This window comes from Pezoporus occidentalis, unplaced genomic scaffold (genome assembly GCF_034315485.1).
Source record: "Pezoporus occidentalis ecotype Australia unplaced genomic scaffold, CSIRO_AGI_Poc_V1 ctg263, whole genome shotgun sequence".
NCBI classification, from domain to species: Eukaryota; Metazoa; Chordata; class Aves; order Psittaciformes; family Psittacidae; genus Pezoporus; species Pezoporus occidentalis.
Window position 1 is genome coordinate 1,327,252 of NW_026914534.1, and position 17,559 is coordinate 1,344,810.

The window sequence follows — 17,559 nt, forward strand, 5'->3', positions numbered from 1 at the left end:
TCCCCCGTCCTCCCAGTGTAACTATCGGGGTGCGGCCGTGACACGGTGCCGGCAGTGGCGGGCAGCGGGGCGCAACAGCCGCAATGCTGACGGTGCCACAGCGCAGGGGCGATACCACCGGGGTGAGGCGCCGGCGGGGCACGGCGGGGCCGGCGGGGAGGGAAGTGCGATCGGTTGGTCAGGTGACGCGAGCGGCATCATGTGAGCGGGGCCGGGCCGGGGCGGGCAGAGGCCGTCTGTGTGCCGGTGGCAGCCATGGGGCCGGCGGTGCTGAGCGGGCTGCCTTTGGCCCTGGCCCTGGCCTTGGCCCTGGCCCTGGTGCTGCCCTCGGCAGCCCTGGAGAACGGTCTGGCGCTCACCCCCCCCATGGGCTGGCTGGCCTGGGAGAGGTTCCGCTGCAATGTGGACTGCCGGGCGGACCCTCGCAACTGCATCAGGTCAGCGGGGCCGCGGGGAGCCCGGGGCTCGGCCACCCCCTCCCTGCACGGAGCGCTTGTCCTCTGTGTCCTCCGCCCCAGGGAACCTGCTCGGGTCTGCCCCGGGTCTGCCCTGGGGGAGCGCACAGGGTGGTGCCGGGGAAGGAGAGAAGAGGGTGGTCAGGTCGGCTGTCGGCCCCTGGGCCGCTCTGGCACTGTGGTGGGATCTAGGGAAGCACGGTGTGAGGGAGGTGGGGAGCTCGGTGCTGGGGGTCCCCGGTGTGGAAGGACGTGGCTGGTCTTTGCGGGGTGTTGGGGAAGTGCTTCCCTCTGTGAGGTCAGGGAACGGGGCATGGACGAGGTTTAAACAGGAGGCCTGGAGACCGTGCCGTGTGGCCCAGGCCAGTCCTGCAGCTACCGACCCTCCAGAGCCCCCTGATAGACCTGAGGTCCTGCTGTCTACCTCAAGTGGTGGGGCACGAAATGGTGGGTTGTGGGGTCTCAGCCTGCCATCTCCCCATCCCCTCGACCTGCAGCGAGACGCTGTTCTTCGAGATGGCTGACCGCCTGGCCGAGGATGGCTGGAGGGAGCTGGGCTACAAGTACATCAACATTGACGACTGCTGGTCTGCCAAGAAGCGGGATGCGGCGGGACAGCTGGTGCCGGACCCCAAGAGGTTTCCCAGGGGGATTAAAGCTCTGGCTGATTACGTGAGTGTGTGGTGGGCATCCCTGCATCCCCATGCTGCCATGGCAGGAGCTGGGAGCAGATGGAGGACTCTGGGAGGCACATGGGATCCCCCTCGTGCCCTCCTTGCAGCTCTCATCTCCCCACAGGTCCATGCCCGGGGCCTAAAGCTGGGCATTTATGGCGACCTGGGCACACTCACCTGTGGGGGCTACCCGGGCACCACACTGGACCGCGTGAAGCAGGACGCCCAGACCTTTGCAGAGTGGGGTGTGGACATGCTGAAGCTGGACGGGTGCTACTCATCAGGAGAGGAGCAGGCAGAGGGTAAAAGCTCCCTGGCCAGCTGGCACTCCTCCCCTTGCTGCTCTGGTCAGGGCAGCTAGCTCTCCACAGCAATGCTGGAACAGCCGGTTCTTCCCTCACGTCTCCTGTTGCAGCTCATGGGCAAAGAGGAGGGAGTTGGGATGCCCTGGAGCTGGTGTGAGGCAGGAGGCCAGGCGGGCTGGGACACAAGCTGCTGCTGCTAGCTCTCCCCTTCACCGGTTGTCATCTTCTCTCCTTAAGGCTACCCAGAAATGGCGAGGGCCTTGAATGCCACGGGCCACCCCATCGTCTACTCCTGCAGCTGGCCGGCCTATCAGGGGGGGCTCCCCCCCAAGGTGAGGGTTATTCCATCCAGTGGCTGTTTTCCATGTCCCCTGTGCCCTCGGGGAAGCTCTTGTTGGAGCTGCAGGAGCCGGGTGCTAAACCCTGCTTATCACTGTCGCTGGTAGGATTGCAGCAGGTCCCTGGAGAGGACATGGCCTCCCTGATAGGCATCTGGAACACTTGGGGTTCCCTGCATGTTCAGTGATGGGAGTCTGGCTAAAGAAGGCCCCAGGGCGTGCCCTCTCCACCCCACTCGCGTGGTTGATCCTGACAATCTTCTGATATGGGTCTTGTCTTCTTTAAATGCATGAAAGAGGATGCTCTTCCTAGTAATGTTTCTTGAGAACTGAGTGTGTGTTTATTTCCTTTTACATCTTCTGAGTGAATCCCGAGCTGCCCTCATTCTTGCAGCTGGTCATATTTCCACATGGCCTTGGTGGTTGTTTTACCAGACATCTTATTATAGTGGGATGTGCCCAGTCATATTGGGGTATGACTCTGTCCCCCTTCGCTACGTGATGTTGCCCTTCTCCAGGTCCCTGTGCCTTTCACACCCTTCCTGGATGCTGCAGCTCTCAACAAGTGTGGCTGCCTCTTCTCCCCCACCTTGCAGACTGGGTCCTTTCTCCCTCCTGCCTGATGCTGTGCTCCTCTCCAGGTGAACTACACCATCCTGGCAGAGGTCTGCAACCTGTGGCGTAACTACGACGACATCCAGGACTCCTGGGACAGTGTGCTTTCCATCCTGGACTGGTTCTTCGAAAATCAGGATGTGCTGCAGCCAGCAGCTGGCCCTGGCCACTGGAATGACCCAGACATGGTGCGGCTGGGTGATGGGTGCTATGGATGGGGGACCTCCAGTGATCCCCCTGTAGGGGCAGGGCAAAAGAGGAGTGCCAGGGACACGAGCCCTGTTGCTGCAGAGAGGGAAAGCTCATGTTGCCATTGAGGGTAATGGTGAAGCAAAGGGTGGTAGTGAGTGCATTTGAATGTGTGTTGAAGGCTCAGCACCTAGCAGGGGTGAGCTCTCCCAGCAGTGGTAGGCTTCTAGAGGGGAAGCAAGAGTGTGCAGAGGTTTCTGATGCGTGCTCACTCCCAGCAGGCTGCAGCATCGCTGAGGGTGACAAGCGGACAAGTTTCTAACCCTTTTCTGCCTTTCCCCTCCAGCTCATCATTGGAAACTTTGGCCTTAGCTACGAGCAGTCACGCTCCCAAATGGCCTTGTGGACAGTGATGGCAGCTCCGCTCCTCATGTCCACGGATCTCCGCACCATCTCCCCGAGCGCCAGGGAGATCCTGCAGAACCGCCTGATGATCCAGATCAACCAGGACCCCCTGGGAATCCAAGGGCGCAGGATTGTCAAGGTTAGGAGGAAGGTGGATGTGTTTGGGAGAGCTGACAGGAGCAGCACAGAGTGTCACAATAAGGAGGGAGAGGGAAGTGATGCAGAGAAACATGAGCAGGAGAGCTGTGGGAGCTGGGGTTCTGCTGGTGTAGCGATCCTGCAGGACAAGGTCTGTGGGCCAGTGCTGATCCCAGGAGTTCTGCCTCACCTGTTCATCCCCACCCTCAGGAGAAGTCCCTCATTGAGGTGTTCCTGCGCCCACTGTCCCAGGGTGCCAGTGCCCTTGTCTTCTTCAGCCGGAGGGCAGACATACCCTACGTCTACACCACCAGCCTGGCTAAGCTCCATTTCCCTGAGGATGCTGTGTATGAGGTGAGCCCCATACCCCACAGCACCTGGATCCCTCTCTTGCCAGTTCCCTCCTTTGGCACCCTGTGTGTTTTTTGGGAGGGAAGGGCTCCCTCTCTCTGCCTTCAGCATGAAGGGGCAGCCACACATTGGGTCACCCTCCTGTTGCCCACTGCTGTGCCCTGTCCTGCCATGCCATGTCAGTGCCCATGGCTGGCCCTCAAGATAAAAGGTGTATGGAAATCCTGGTAGCCACCATCTCTCTCTTCCAGGTACAAGATGTGTACAGCGGGGAGATCATCAGAGGCTTGAAGGCGGGGGACAACTTCTCGGTCACTGTTAACCCCTCGGGGGTGGTGATGTGGTTCCTGTACCCTGTGCCACAGCCCTGGCGCATTGTCAGACAGCAAGCCCCCAGCGAGGGTTTCCGCCCGGTCCTCCTGTGACAGGGCTCAGCAGATGGGGGTGTGGGTCCGTGCCGCAGCGGGCCGTGAGACCCTGCCTGGGGCATGTGGCTCTGCCCTGCACAAGTGCCTTTCGGTGGTGTGCCCAGCAGTGCTGGGGGTGACCGTTTCTCTGGTACCAGCTTGATGACGTCTGCTCAGTCTGCGTGAAGCAGGAATTCTTGTTGCCACCTCCTAAGGGTGTGCAGAGCATAGTTCCCCAGTGATGGCAAAGCCTTCTGAGGTCCTCCTGTGGAAGACTCCACACAAACAGAGCCCTGCTGCTGGTTTAGTTCATCGTATCTGACACCTGAGCGTTTCTCTGCTTCAGGCTGGGTACCACTGACTGTTGGGGGCTGTTTGAACTAAACCTGTAGAAAGGCTTTGGATGCTTTTGTATCTTCTAGGGTAGTGACTCACCTCCCTCTATGTGTGATGGATGGCATCTGATCTTCAAGGATCAGACCTGGTCACCTTCTTTTCTTCGCTATAATCAGCTTGGCTTAGAATAAGGGGCTGTCAATAGGGCTGCACCCTTCCTGTGTACCCATCCCAGGACCAAGAGCTCCTGGAGGCATGATGGTCCTGTGCAGAGTCTTTGCAGGCCTGATCCGGCTCCAGCAGCCTGGAGGCCAGCACTACTACAGCCTAGCATGCATGCTAGCATTGTATTAAAGCTCCTCTGGAATCAGTGTACAGCAGAGCAAAAACCTCTACTGACCATGCACAACCCCAGCAGCCTTGCTGTGGTACAGCCCCAGGAGCTGCAGGGTGTTGTGCACAAGTGGTGTAGGGAAGATGCTGACAGTGTCTCCCGAGTTGAGAGATGGTCACATGTGTCTCCAAAATGAAGCTGCATCCTGTTCTTGATCTGGCAGGAAATTCCTGCGAAAAGGGGGCTCAGGGCCTCCTGCAGCAGGCTGGACACTCAGGGTTTCTCAGGGAAAGGCTCCTCCCAAGGGCAGCTACATCCACAGCTCCATTCTGAGAAGGAGCCTACCCCTTGCAATAAACTGCAAGCGAGCAGTGGGACAGACTGTAAAGCCCTCAACTGCTTCACCTTTCTACAGCGCACATCCTATGGTGGAGTTTGACATGAGACATGGCCTACCCCGACTGCCCCGGACTTCATGACTGCAGCATTCATGAAGACTGCTGCTCAAGATTGCAGCCCAGGGAGATAGGCACAAGATGAAGCCTCAGACTGGGGAAACACCGCATTTTAGATCAGCAAAACCAAGTTTCCCCTTTCTGTTCAGATGCTGGAGGGCTCCTGGTCATCCCCCAATTCTGGTTCCTGCAGGATCAAATGGCTGATTCTGGCCAGTTCCAGAAATGTTCTCTGACTGCAGTGGCAAGATGCTGAACGTGATGCTTGCAGTGCCAACGAGAAAGGATGAGCACACTTCATGTCTATGTACAGGAGTTGGCTTGGTTCTTGGGGAGTGATTGAGACAAATTAATTGAAATAAAGGGCAGGCGGGCCCCAGGCTCTCCCGTTTCGTGTTTATTTATGTTGCTGGCTATGGCTGCTTGGTTAACGTAGGGTCATCACCTCAAAACAGGAACACCTACACTGTGAAACAGAACTGGTTTCCTGTCAGAGACAAGTGCTGGACAGACAGACATATGGAGAGTAGGAAATTGTATTCCAATAGTTACATCATGTTCAGCAGGGCACCAGCTTTCCTTGGTACAAAGGGAAACAGATTTCACAGTCCACAGTTACCTGCCATTTTCCTTTACCACGTATTTATTTACTTTTGCCTCACTGGAAAAAACTGACTAGCGAGGAGTTCCTGTTAAAAGAGAGACCTTCCCTCTGGCACTGAATGCACATAGCAGAGGTGCTACAAATACAGCTGCAGTGAATAGTACGGTGGTGGCCCAGACCCTGTTAAGTGCAGCATTGTCCTTGCCCCCAGGACACGAACACAGGCCAGTTCTGGTGCTCCAGGAGAGAGCAAAGGCACAAACCAGCTTTCCACCCTCCTCAGGCAGCAACAGGATGAGCCCCACCTTTTTCTCCCCCAGTTAATTGGTTCCAGATCCAGCTTAGCCACACACCAGGGAGAGAGAAGGCAAGAATGAAGGTCAACGCAAGACACACAACAGTCACCAGGCAGCTAAAGGTATCAACACTCCTGTATTAAAGTGCAATGCAAAAGGTTACAAACATTCATAATTGATTTTTTTCTTCTTTTTAAATTATTAGAATATCTCTAACTCAGACCTAAAAGGTATTTATAGATAAGGAAATTTCCTTCCCACTATGCAGGGCTGCTTTAAGAATTTTCACTTACAAGTCATACAAGCCTGATTTACAGGAGAGCCCTGGCACACAGGGAAGTAAGGAGGAAAATATGCCTTCCCCTTCACTGTGAAGGTAGGAAGGCTGTAGGAAGAAGCATGATCACTCCCTATGTAAAGGATCACAAGTGTCTCCACCAGACTAGGGGGACTCTCTTCAGAGCAGGTTTAATGGCACTATGTCCTAGGGAAGAAGGAAAGGTTGTGGTTGAGCAGCCAGTCCCTGCAAGAGAGCTGAGCATCAGTAACACCCGTACCAGGCAGCAGTTCCCACCAGAGAGAGGGCACTGCACCCCCAAGCATCCCAGCTCCAGTACTGCAGTGCTTGGATGCGGTGGCTGAAGACAAGGCCCACTTCCCCGTGTGGAGCCAGCACACAGCACGAGCTTGCTCAGCACAGGGAGCTGTGGGACCCATCTCCTGACAAGGCTAGTCCCGGGTCATCTTCCTAACGTAACAGATTTTACTCCAAGGCAAGCAGCCTCCTGTGCAGCACTTGTCTCCTCCATCACGTGGCACAGGATCACTGCACAGACGCGGGACCTGCTTCTAGGAGAGGGGAAGGAAGACTGATCCATACCTCCAGTCTGTCAGCTCACTGCCCTGCAGCACGCCTTTGTCTGCTTTTCTGTTCAGTGTCCACAAGGACAGGCTGAGTGGGGCCCACCCCCTTCCCTCTTGCATAGCCAAATGCTTCAGTGTCTCTCTGGATGCACTTCCCAAGTTTGTCACCCCATGTCTGTTAGTCCAGGACATGAAACACGCTTCCAGCACAATACAGAATGTCCAGAGTCCCATCTCGTGCTGAACTGTGCCAGAATTTCAGGGAACCTAACACCTTTCTGGGGCACCCAAGAGTCTATGCAAGGAACCTCATGGCTCTCTATACCTTTCGTCTCGGATGATGCTTTAGAAGAAGTAAAAAGTTTGGCATTCCAAATAGTTTTACTCCAAGATCCCAGAACCTTCATATTTTAGTCCTAGATTAGTGGTGTGGTATAGTGGTGGTTTAACATGAAGTCCATCTCTCTCCTCAAGCCAATGGCAGAGCAAAAGGTTAGTGCTTCAACCCCATGAAATAAAGCAAATAAGAAGGAAAATGCTGTTGTTCCACTTTGCATTACCACTGACTGTTTAAGGGCAGGTGCTCAGCTGCCCACCATGACATATACTGTGTATACACAGAGACCTAGAGATATGCTAACCCAGGGGGTAGGGACAGCCAAGCTGTCTTCGGAGACAGAGAGTGCAGGAGGCTGGTTGCAATTTCCTTCTGTTAGTTGTTCTTCTTATCCTCAGGAGGTGTATAAGGAGGTGGCTGGTCCTGGAAGGAGATACAGTGGAGTCAACAACCCTACTTGTTTCACAACAAGCTCTTCCCAGGCGTTCTCAGGCTTGGCTTACAAGAAACGACCGCTCTCCAGTGAGCTACAGAGTGAGCCAGGAGCTGTGTTTTAAGCTGTCATTTCATCATACCATTTCTCTCTAGTTAATCAGCACACTCTAGGATATGTGCTGCCTCCCACAATGTTTCTAGTGAAGGTCCCCTCAAACCCAGCCAACAAACGGACTATTGCAAACAGACCATGTTTAAAACTGCATTTAATTTGTTTTAATCACCAAGCTCCCAGGGCTCTGTTGATGTTCATAGCTCTGACCCAGCAGAGAGCAAACCCCTGGGCTGAGGGCCAGCTTTGCTGCTCCATCGGTCTCCAGCCCACCACAGAACCACGCGAGGCAGTGAAGGGCACAGGCAGATCAGCTGTCACATACCACTGTGTAAGCTACAGCCTACCTTCCACCTGCCACTGACTGAACAGTGAGAGACATCCCTATCTCCATACAGCCCAGAAGAAAACAAGAGAAACCCACATGCTCTCCTCCTTAAATGACCTGCTGCTCTTTAACTCTTTTCACTTTCAGGCCCATCAGAAGCAGAGTACTCTGTGTGTTCTGTGCCCATGCAAATTTGCTATGCCTTTAAGAGCAACACAAATACCAAATGGCTATTACTGGACAAGTCTTAAGGTGCTTCTCCTTTCCTGATTGAGGATTGAACATGAGACAAACAGCCACACCTTCCTCCCAGGAAAATGCATACTTTCTGTGCACATTCAGTATGAAGGCACAGTGGACTTTGCTAAGGAAGCAAACCACCGTCTCTGCTAGCAAAGAAAAGGAAGGAGGCATAGGCAGACCACAGGCACAGTACTTACCACAGGCATGTATACATTGTGTGGGTTGGCAGAGTTGTAATAAGCACTGGAAGTGGCTTCCATGGCCCTACTGTCCCCTAGAAAGGAAAGAAAAGGCATGTAAGATGGCTTTAGGCAGTGGCCCAAGTCCCAGAGCCTTCTCCCACAGCCACAGCTCTTTCGAGGAGGCAACAGAGGTCCAAAGAGGCAGCAGCAACTGCAGCAAGCTGGGTTAGAATTCAGAGGCTTGGGAAAGCTGCAAGCTGGCAAAAGCTGACCACAAGCAGTGCAGTGCAGAGCTGAACGGTTTCCCCCTCCCTCTGCTACCTCAAATAACTGATGAAGAGAACTCTGAGCCCCTGAAACAACAGCTTCTGGACTCCACGCTGTGCCCACAGCTCAAGCCTTAAGCACCCTTCTGCACCAGACCCTGGCAGCCCCCATGTCTCACTTACCTGGCATCCCTGGGCCCACTGATGCTGCAGGTCCTGCAGATGGCCCAGAGTAGGGGGGAAGAGGAGGTGGCACAAACATGGGGCTCATGTTGGGAAGCGGTGGGTAAATACCTGAAAAAGATGAAACTGGATTGATGCTTTGAACCATGGCAATGGGACAGGGTGGAAGAGAGCTCACAGGCTCAGCAGCACACTGGTTCTGGACAAGAGCAGTGGTGAGGGAAGCTCTGGAGGCTTGGCAGGGGTGCAGACAGCAGGGATTTGACATGCCAGCAAATCCTCTGCCAAGCAGCAGCACCATTTACAAGCAACATTTTCACCTCTCATCCAGCTGCAAAAAGAGAGACAATAACCCCCACCATACCACTGTGATTTCTTTACAGCTAACACCAAACACACCCTGCCAGTCATCATCATACAACTTCCAAACCTGGAGTCTGGGCATACGGATATCCCATGGGCTGTGGAGCAGGTCCATAGGCATTCATCGGAGGTGGTGCATAAGGATATGGTCCGTTTGGTGGTGGAGGAGCTGCATAGCCCTCAGGAGCAGGTGGGGTGGGTGCATATCCTCCAGGAAAAGGTGTATAGCCATAGCCAGGGTTCTGGAGAGGAACACCACTGGAAGCTAAGGAGCACGTGTTTAGTAAGACAGACATCCTTTTGTTACAACTAAGCACATAGAATGAAAGGAAAACAGTCCTCTTCATGCAGCATTGCTTCCCTTCATCTAAATTCACTACACAGTCCTGAAGTGGTGCTGTGCTTGCAAAGCATCAGTCTCCTCACTGCAAGTTCACAGCGTGCTAAAGGAAGCCCACTACAAAAGCACTAGCTATCAGGTACTAGTCCCATCACAGAGCTCCCACTGCTGGAGGAAAGACCTCTCTAGAGCAAGGAGGGTGCTTTTTGCTGCTTTTTCAAACCTTCTTACCCGGGGGAAAAAAAAAACAACAAAAAGTATATCTTTAAATGCACGTCTTTAAAAAGAAATCTTTCTTATCAGAAATAAAGTACATTCTTCCCCCATTTGAAAGTTTTAAGTAGAAGTTATTTTTTAAGACGTATTTTTTTCCCCTCTCCCCCATCTTACTCCAGTATTACAGAACTGAGCTGAGTGAATCAATTTTTCACCATCACATATTTCAATTTTATTGCAAGAGGAATAAGGTTCTGTAGAAAAAGGTGGTCTGCCTCAGGAGCACAAACCCAAGAATATTCTGACTGCAAAAGGCACTAAGATGAAATAAAGAAAAAAGACTGGAAGTTGTGGCTGCCCCATCCCTGGAAGTATGGGGCTGGATGGGGCTTTGAGCAACCTGGCCTAGTGGAAGGTATCCCTGCCCATGGCAGGGGGGTTGGAACTGGATGATCTTTAAGGTCCCTTCCAACCCAAACCACTCTATGATACTATTCTACGAAGGCAAAACAAAAATTCCCCTGGAAAGCTTAAAAAATACAGTAAAAAATGTGGAAGTGTGGACAGGGTACCCTTTTTCCCCATGAAGCTCAGGAAGAGCACTACTCTAACCAGCTCAGCCATGGGGGAACTACAACTCTGAAGATCCCTTACCACTAGAGGCAGCTTTGAGCATCAGCTGTCCAAACTCAATGGCCCCTCCACTGTTGAAAGTCAGTTTAAATGTCCCCTGCCCTTCCCAGCCACCTAGGGAAGAGAGAATTAGAAAATTAGAATTGAAACAATCTCCTCAGTAGCAGCCAAGACAGCAAACCAGCTAAAACTCCAATTATTTTGGAAAGAGATACGGCATTGCTAGCAGATGACCCCAAAATAGAATCTCAAGAAGATCAGGAATTTATTTCTTTACCCTTTAGAAGACAATCCCCACTACAGTTACATAGAAGCAGCCTACTGTAGATACTAGGCTGTCTTGTTCTCTCCTGAAAGGTTTAATAGAACCTAATAATGAACACAGTGTAAAGAAAAAACACTTAATTCACTGAGGATTTTAATTGAAAGCCCTCACATGAAGTTTTACTGCTGACCTCAGTGGACTACAGATCCGGATCTGCAGCTCAAGCTAGGATTTAAATCAAATGCAGTACTTAAAATCCTTTTGACATGTGGAAGCTCAGAGAGATTATAAACACTTCAGTAAAATATCAATATTTTGGAAAAAGAAATCAAGTAGGAGATGAAATTGCAAGATAATTGAATGCTTTGTTTTGCAGGGTTTTTTTTTGGTGTTTCTTTTGGGGGGTGCTCTGGGTTTTTGATGATTTTAAGAAAAAAGATTTCATTTAAATAAAACATTTCATAGAATAAAATTTATCTTCTTTGCCTAACAATGAAGGTAATAATGAAGTATAGAAATGCAACAAAACAACCCACCATGGATAAAGTCAGCCCCTTAGTCACCTGTTTAAAACCTCTTAGTGTGATTTCAGCCCAAGAAAGGGGGCTGATCCACAGCCCAGAGGACCCAGTCACTTTAAAACATTGTGTAGAGACAGAAAGCAAACGTATAAGCTCTACAGATGCCATCAAAATGCACATAAACTAATTCCAGGGATGAAGAGTGAAGAAATTTGAACCAGAGTCCTTGTTTTCAATCCCCGATTATCTTCTGCAATTCCCCATGTTTGGTCATGACCACACCACAGTTTTGTCATCAAACTGAGAACAAAGCTAAATCACTCATATACAGCAGCATCCTAGCTTCAGCAAACATCCCCAAGGTGGTAAGTGGCTACTGACCTCCAGAAAACAAAAGCGTTGTTAATCCTGTCTATCAACGCCAATGACTGCTGACTCGGTCACTTACCTATCCCTTCTACGTCAAAGACAGGAGAAAACAAGCACATATGGAAACCAAGTAAACACAACATACACAGCAAGACACAAGTTACAGGATTAAACAAAAGTCATCCTGTGAAAGTCATCCTGTGCTTTGGGGGCAGGAAGTAACACAGAAGCAGTGCCTTAAGGTCAGAAGACACAAGTTACCTCAGTGAGGACATCTCAGTTGTACTGCCACAGCTACTCTGTCCATCTTTCCTGTGCCCACAAGCTGGGTATGTAATGCTCAACAGAAAAGGACTTTCAACACTCGGGAAGAGTTCGGTCTACAGAGCACAGGCACATACCTCCAGCCTCAGCCTGGATCTGTCCTTTGATGTAATTGGCAGAGAAAACAGGCTGCTCAATTGAGCATCCTTTCACCAAATAAAACGGCATCATGAAAGACAGCATAGGATCCTTCCCCTTCGACACAAAGATCATCTGCAACACAGGAGGGAACAACTCTGAATTATATGCATTAGGTACAAAGGGTGGTCAAGGAGTTCTAGTTGTAGCAGCATCCAAAAGAGGATAATTGAACTCCTGCTATCAGTATGCACTGTTATTTCACAGCTTTAATACTGCAGGATCCCAAACAGATCTAATGGCACATGGCTCACTCACCTGAAGTGTGTTATGTTGCAAAATCATAAACCACTCAAAACACATGTGCACATTTAGAGAATTTTATTGTGCTGCTGTCCAGGGTTCAGCTCTGACAGTTAATTTTTTTCCTAGTAGCTGGTGCAGTGGCTGTGTTTTGGGTTTAGTCTGCAAACAATGCTGATAACACACCGATGTTTTAGTTGTTGCTGAGTGGTGCTTACCCCAGCCAACAACTTTTCAGTATCAAGCTTTGCCAGTGAGGAGGGGCACAAGAAGCCAGGAGGAAGCAGAGACAGGACACCTGACCCAAACTAGCCAAAGGGTATTCTATACCACAGCATGTCATGCCCAGTATATAAACTGGGGGGAGTCACCTAGAAGGGCAGATTGCTGCCCAGGTCAGGCTGGGTATTGGTCAGCAGGCGGTGTGCAATTGTACTGTGCAGCACTTGTGTTTTCTGAGCTTTCATTTCTTCCCTTGTTGTTTTCTATTGTTATTGTTGGTATTCTTTGTATTATCACTCTATCTTACTTTATTTTAGTTACTGGACTGTTCTCAACTTAACCCGTGGGGTTTACATTCTTTCAATTCTCCTCCCCATCCTGCCCTGGGGACAGGGGGAAAGGGGGGATGAACAAACAGCTGTGTGGTGCTGGGTTATTGGCTGGGTCTAAACCACAAGAGCTGCTTTTTAAGGATAAGCTATGATAGTTTTCAAAGAAAGTAATACTGACTGAGACATTAAATGAATTACATTCTCTAGACAACAATATCTAGGATTGCACATGGCTTTGTATGGAATTAGGATTGTGACACAAGTATGAACTATTCCATCTTCCCTTCTCCTACCTAGTACTCTCAGTGGTTCCTCCCATAGCAAAAGTCACTTCTTCTATCATCAGCTATGCTTCCGGTCTAAAGTCTACAAGATCCTTTGAGAAAGAAGAAGCCCTGCTAGCATCAGACTTACTCTGTACGGGGTGAGATAAAGCATCCCCTTCTTGGTGCCTCTGAAGGCTTCAGGCTTGCCCGTCACGTCACTGAAGGAGAGCTCCACATCTTTACAATGTTTGAGAACACTAGAGGAGGAAATCAAACAAATCGGAGAGACAAACTCAGCAACAGCTCTGACCCACACACCCATCATGCAGGGAGGGGGACAGCACACCAGAAACAATGAGTATAATCCCAAAAGAGCCAGTTCTGATGTGGGCCCTGACATTTCTCCTTTGAACACAGACAGCTAATTGAATACGGAAGGGAAGAATTCATCCTCTCACCTGCAACAACAATCCTCTCACCTCCTCCACAGACGGAGGATTTAAATGACAGTTTCTCTTTCTGCCTCCCAAACCATCAGGCCAAGGAATTCCTCTCTCTGCATGAGAACACCCTCAGTCCAAAGATCAGGGCACAGAAAGGGTGGAGGTGTCTGAAACCACCCCCTTGATGCCCAGGTATCATCTCAGAGCAAGCCTCTCTCTCCAAGTCTGTGCTCAAATCCAGGACTGTCCACCACACAGAAAAACAGCACTGCTGTAAGACCGCACCCACTGTGCAAACTGAGGAAGTTGCTTCACTAATACCCTCACTGCTGACCCTGCTTCACATGATTTAAGTAAGTATTTGTAAGAAACAGCACCATGCTATGGAACAAAATGAGGAGCCAGTAATGTCAGCAACAAGGTTATTGTTGTTGGATACCTACGGGAACGTGAGAGAAGTTTGCTTATGACACAAAGCCAGATGAGAACTGTGATCACCACAGGGTCGGGTATGGAGGTGCCTGGAAAATTAAATATATTTTAAGGAAAACTGAGCCAATTTGGGAGAGTGTGTCCATGAATGTGCAGGGCAGATCCTAAACATACCACCTAGTAAGAAAATCTGCAGAATAAACAAAAAGGCCTTGGGGGTGACAAACCTACAGCGTTAACAGTGTGTTACAGTGACAGAAGGATCTGAGGTGTTTGATGGTTCAAGAGCTGGAAAAAGAAAACACAAGGCCTTAATCCAACACAAGCCTGAAGAGGCTGGATCTAAAGTAATCCTGATGCATCCTGATCAGCACACTGTAGAAGTCAGATCAAGTCAGGAAACTGCAGAATTACTGGGGGAAGGGAGGAATCAGCAGGGCTAGCATATGGGAAAAAAACCCAAAGCCCTGAAGTTCGGGGTTGTGTGCTCTTCAGGGAAAAGCATAACAGGATAGATGTATCTGAAAAATGCAGCCAGCCAAGGAGGAAGACATTAAAAGCCCTAGCTTTAATGAGAAAAAAACCTAGCCTGACCAAGAAATTCTACTGGGAAATTACTTCATAGTTGAGTAAGATGCAGCTTCCCAAACTGGCTGGGAGGGACAGACTGAAGAGACTGCAGAGCTCTTCCCATTTCCAAAATGCAGAGGGGAAACATTTCTTCTAAGCTAAATAGCTCAACAGCCTGGATCAGAACACTTCCTCAACCATGTCCTTCCTGTAGCAGCATTTCATGTCAGTTTGCCTCACTGGGAAGAATTTCTGCATAGTCACTGTAATGTTTACTCCTTCCCAGCTACTCACACACACAAATTACACACAGCAGCAAGCACCACTGGGCATAATGAGGCTGCTGAACTGGTTTGGATGGGCTGCCTGCGTACCCATCCAGAGCTGTCACAGGAGAGCTGTGCACTCCATGGAGCCACGCTGCACCCACCTATGACTAAGTAGCACCTTGAAGAATGGCCTGAGGTCAAGGGATAAAAAGATCTCGTTAAGCCAGCAAGAGCTCTACATGCCAGAGAAGTACTGACTCAAGTACTAGCAGTCAGTTGTGAGCTCAACATTATCTAAAGCGTATTTTTGGAGCCTATTTTTTCCTATTGTTTACCATCCTTGGTAAACAACAGGAAATCCACTCAGTGATCCTTTACTGGGTTTCTCTAGCCAGGGCCAGGATGCCAGGAGCACCCAAACACAACCAAACCAAAGCCCAAGCCCATCAAGCTGGTCTGTCAATCCTCACTCAGGGGGAGGGCAGGCATCAAGCAGCTGCCTGTGCTTTCATGAGGAGAGGACCCACTCTGCTCAGGTCTCAACTTGGATGACAGGTTCTCCTTCCTTCGAGTTCATGTGATTCAGACTCCCATCTTCAGTGGCCTCTGCCTCTCTGACATCACTAGCTGGTTGCATGACATAAAAAACCCCAAACAATTCTTTGTGTTTTGCAAGTGATGGCAGCTCACTCTTCAACCCGCGTGCTTGCTGCAGTGGCACTAAGGACCAATGAATTCCAACAGTGGAGATGGAGCTGCTCTGATGACTCCAGCAGGCCCGCTCCCCACTGCCTGCCCCAGCACATTCCCTCTTTAAGAAGCTCAATATGACCCAGCAGCGTGCACTCGCAGCCCAGAAAGCCAACCATGTCCTGGGCTGCATCAAAAGGAGTGTGGCCAGCAGGTCCAGGAAGGGGATTTTCCCCCTCTACACCGCTCTAGTGAGACCCCACCTGGAGTTCTGCATCAGCTCTAGGGCCCACAACACAAGAGGGACATGGAGCTGTTGGGCTGAGTCCAGAGGAGGGTGATGAAGATGCTCAGAGGGCTGGAACAGCTCTGCTAAGAAGACAGGCTGAGAGAGCTGGGCTTGTTCAGCCTGGAGAAGAGAAAGCTCCAGGGAGACCCTAAAGCAGCTTCCAGTCCCTAAAGGGGGCTACAAAAAACCTGGAAAGGGGCTTTTTACAAGGGTCTGTAGGGACAGGACAAGAGGGTGATGGCTTTAAACTGACAGAGGGGAGATTTAGATTAGATATCGGGAAGAAATTCTTTATTGTGAGGGTGGTGAGGCCCTGGCACAGGTTGCCCAGAGAAGCTGTGGCTGCCCCATCCCTGGCAGAGTTCAAGGCCAGGCTGGACGGGGCTTGGAGCAACCTGCCCTAGTGGAAGGTGTCCCTGCCCGTGGCAGGGGGTTGGAACCGGGTGAGCTTTGAGGTCCCTTCCAACCCAAACCATTCCACGGTATGGTGATTCCATGATGATAACGCAGCCCCCAGGGCGGGTCGAGCCGGGAGGAGACAGGAGTCGCCGCAGCGGGGACCTGCTGCCTCCCCCCACCCCGCGGTCCGCCAGCCCCCGGCTGAGCCCCGCCGCGAGGACAGCGGATGAGGAGCCCAGGCCCAGGCCCAGGCCCAGGCCCAGGCCCAGGCCCAGGCCCAGGCCCAGGCCCGGCCCCGTGCCCCACAGCCCCCGTGCCCCACAGCCCCCGTGCCCCCCCCGCTCCGGTACGGTACCTCTCGGCATTGGGGATGACGACACCACCCTCCTGCGAGTGATGCCTGTTCAGCGCCATCTTGTCCCCTGCTGACCCCGCCTCTGACCTGTGACGTTCACCCTCCTCTCTCCCCCCATAGGGCCCCGCTCCCCTCAACACCCCGCCCCCTGTGATGCGTGCCGTCAGGCGGACGTGAGGCGGTTGCTAGGTGACGGGAGGTTTAATGGCGACCGGCGCGGAGAGCGCTACATCAGGCGGCACCGCCCGACCCGGCCCGGCCCGCACCGAGCACCGCGTCTGCCCCGTGACGAGCCGCGGGCCAGCGCCAGCCCCTGTCTGCGCAGGATCCGCGGGTTGCCGCTGGGAAGGACCGCGGCCCGGCTCCCGGTTGGGCCCGGCTCCCGGTTGGGCCCGGCTCCCGGTTGGGCCCGGCTCCCGGTTGGGCCCGGCACCCGGTTGGGCCCGGAAGGGCTTTTCCCCCTCGCTCCCGACGCGGTGTCTGGCTGAAGAGCGTTTCTCGCTGCCCTCTGTTCGCTTTCCGGTTGCTGCAGTGGGAGAGGGGCTGGCAGCGTGCCTTGGGCAGCCATTCCTCAGACGCCCGCTCACCGGGTGTACTGCGCTGTAATTAACTTGTCCTTACGACTAACCACAAATACTAGTGCCTGCACAAGTGCTACTTGCTCTTCTGGCCCTCTGCTCACTGCATAGCCACACCTGCCGGGATGTTCGTTACCATCTTAGCCTGGTGGAGTTTATCCAGCCTTTGGGATTTACCACAGTTTGTCTGGTGTGTGACTTTGGTGGTGAAGAGTTGTCTCTGAACACACTGAGGAGGTATCTCCAGCTTAAAACTTAGCCTCTATCCTCCTATGGTATCGTTCAAGTGATACCCGAGGGAGCACCTGGTGTGCTGTGGTCATCCTGGAGCGCAGCTGTTGGCACACAAGAGCTGGGATTCATTCAGGCTTTTCCTACCTGATCCATCCACAGAGGTTTTTTTCCCAAAGGTGTCTGCAGCTGTTGCACAACATGTGAAATTCTTTATGT

The 17,559-nt window shown here is 51.8% G+C and overlaps 2 protein-coding genes across 3 annotated transcripts; one reads left to right on the plus strand and one right to left on the minus strand.

Annotated features, from left to right (window-relative positions):
• Nucleotides 1–197: 197 nt before the first annotated feature.
• NAGA (alpha-N-acetylgalactosaminidase) lies at nt 198–4,588 on the plus strand. Its single transcript, XM_062624216.1, has 8 exons — nt 198–437; nt 953–1,127; nt 1,254–1,431; nt 1,672–1,766; nt 2,414–2,575; nt 2,923–3,120; nt 3,330–3,473; nt 3,722–4,588. Exons 1-8 carry the CDS (start codon nt 256–258, stop codon nt 3,893–3,895), a joined length of 1,308 nt encoding a protein of 435 aa, XP_062480200.1. The 5' UTR covers nt 198–255; the 3' UTR covers nt 3,896–4,588.
• A 1,431-nt stretch (nt 4,589–6,019) lies between these two features.
• WBP2NL (WBP2 N-terminal like) lies at nt 6,020–16,629 on the minus strand. Of its 2 annotated transcripts, XM_062624226.1 has the most exons (8): nt 16,532–16,629; nt 13,233–13,341; nt 11,961–12,096; nt 10,426–10,518; nt 9,283–9,480; nt 8,853–8,963; nt 8,419–8,495; nt 6,020–7,526 (listed from the first exon to the last, which is right to left on the minus strand). In XM_062624226.1, the coding sequence occupies exons 1-8, from the start codon at nt 16,588–16,590 to the stop codon at nt 7,479–7,481; spliced, it is 831 nt and encodes a 276-aa protein (XP_062480210.1). In that variant the 5' UTR covers nt 16,591–16,629; the 3' UTR covers nt 6,020–7,478. The 2 variants fall into 2 exon arrangements, with proteins under 2 accessions (XP_062480210.1, XP_062480211.1); XM_062624227.1 differs by lacking the exon at nt 10,426–10,518 and having other exon boundaries at nt 16,532–16,626.
• Nucleotides 16,630–17,559: the final 930 nt, after the last annotated feature.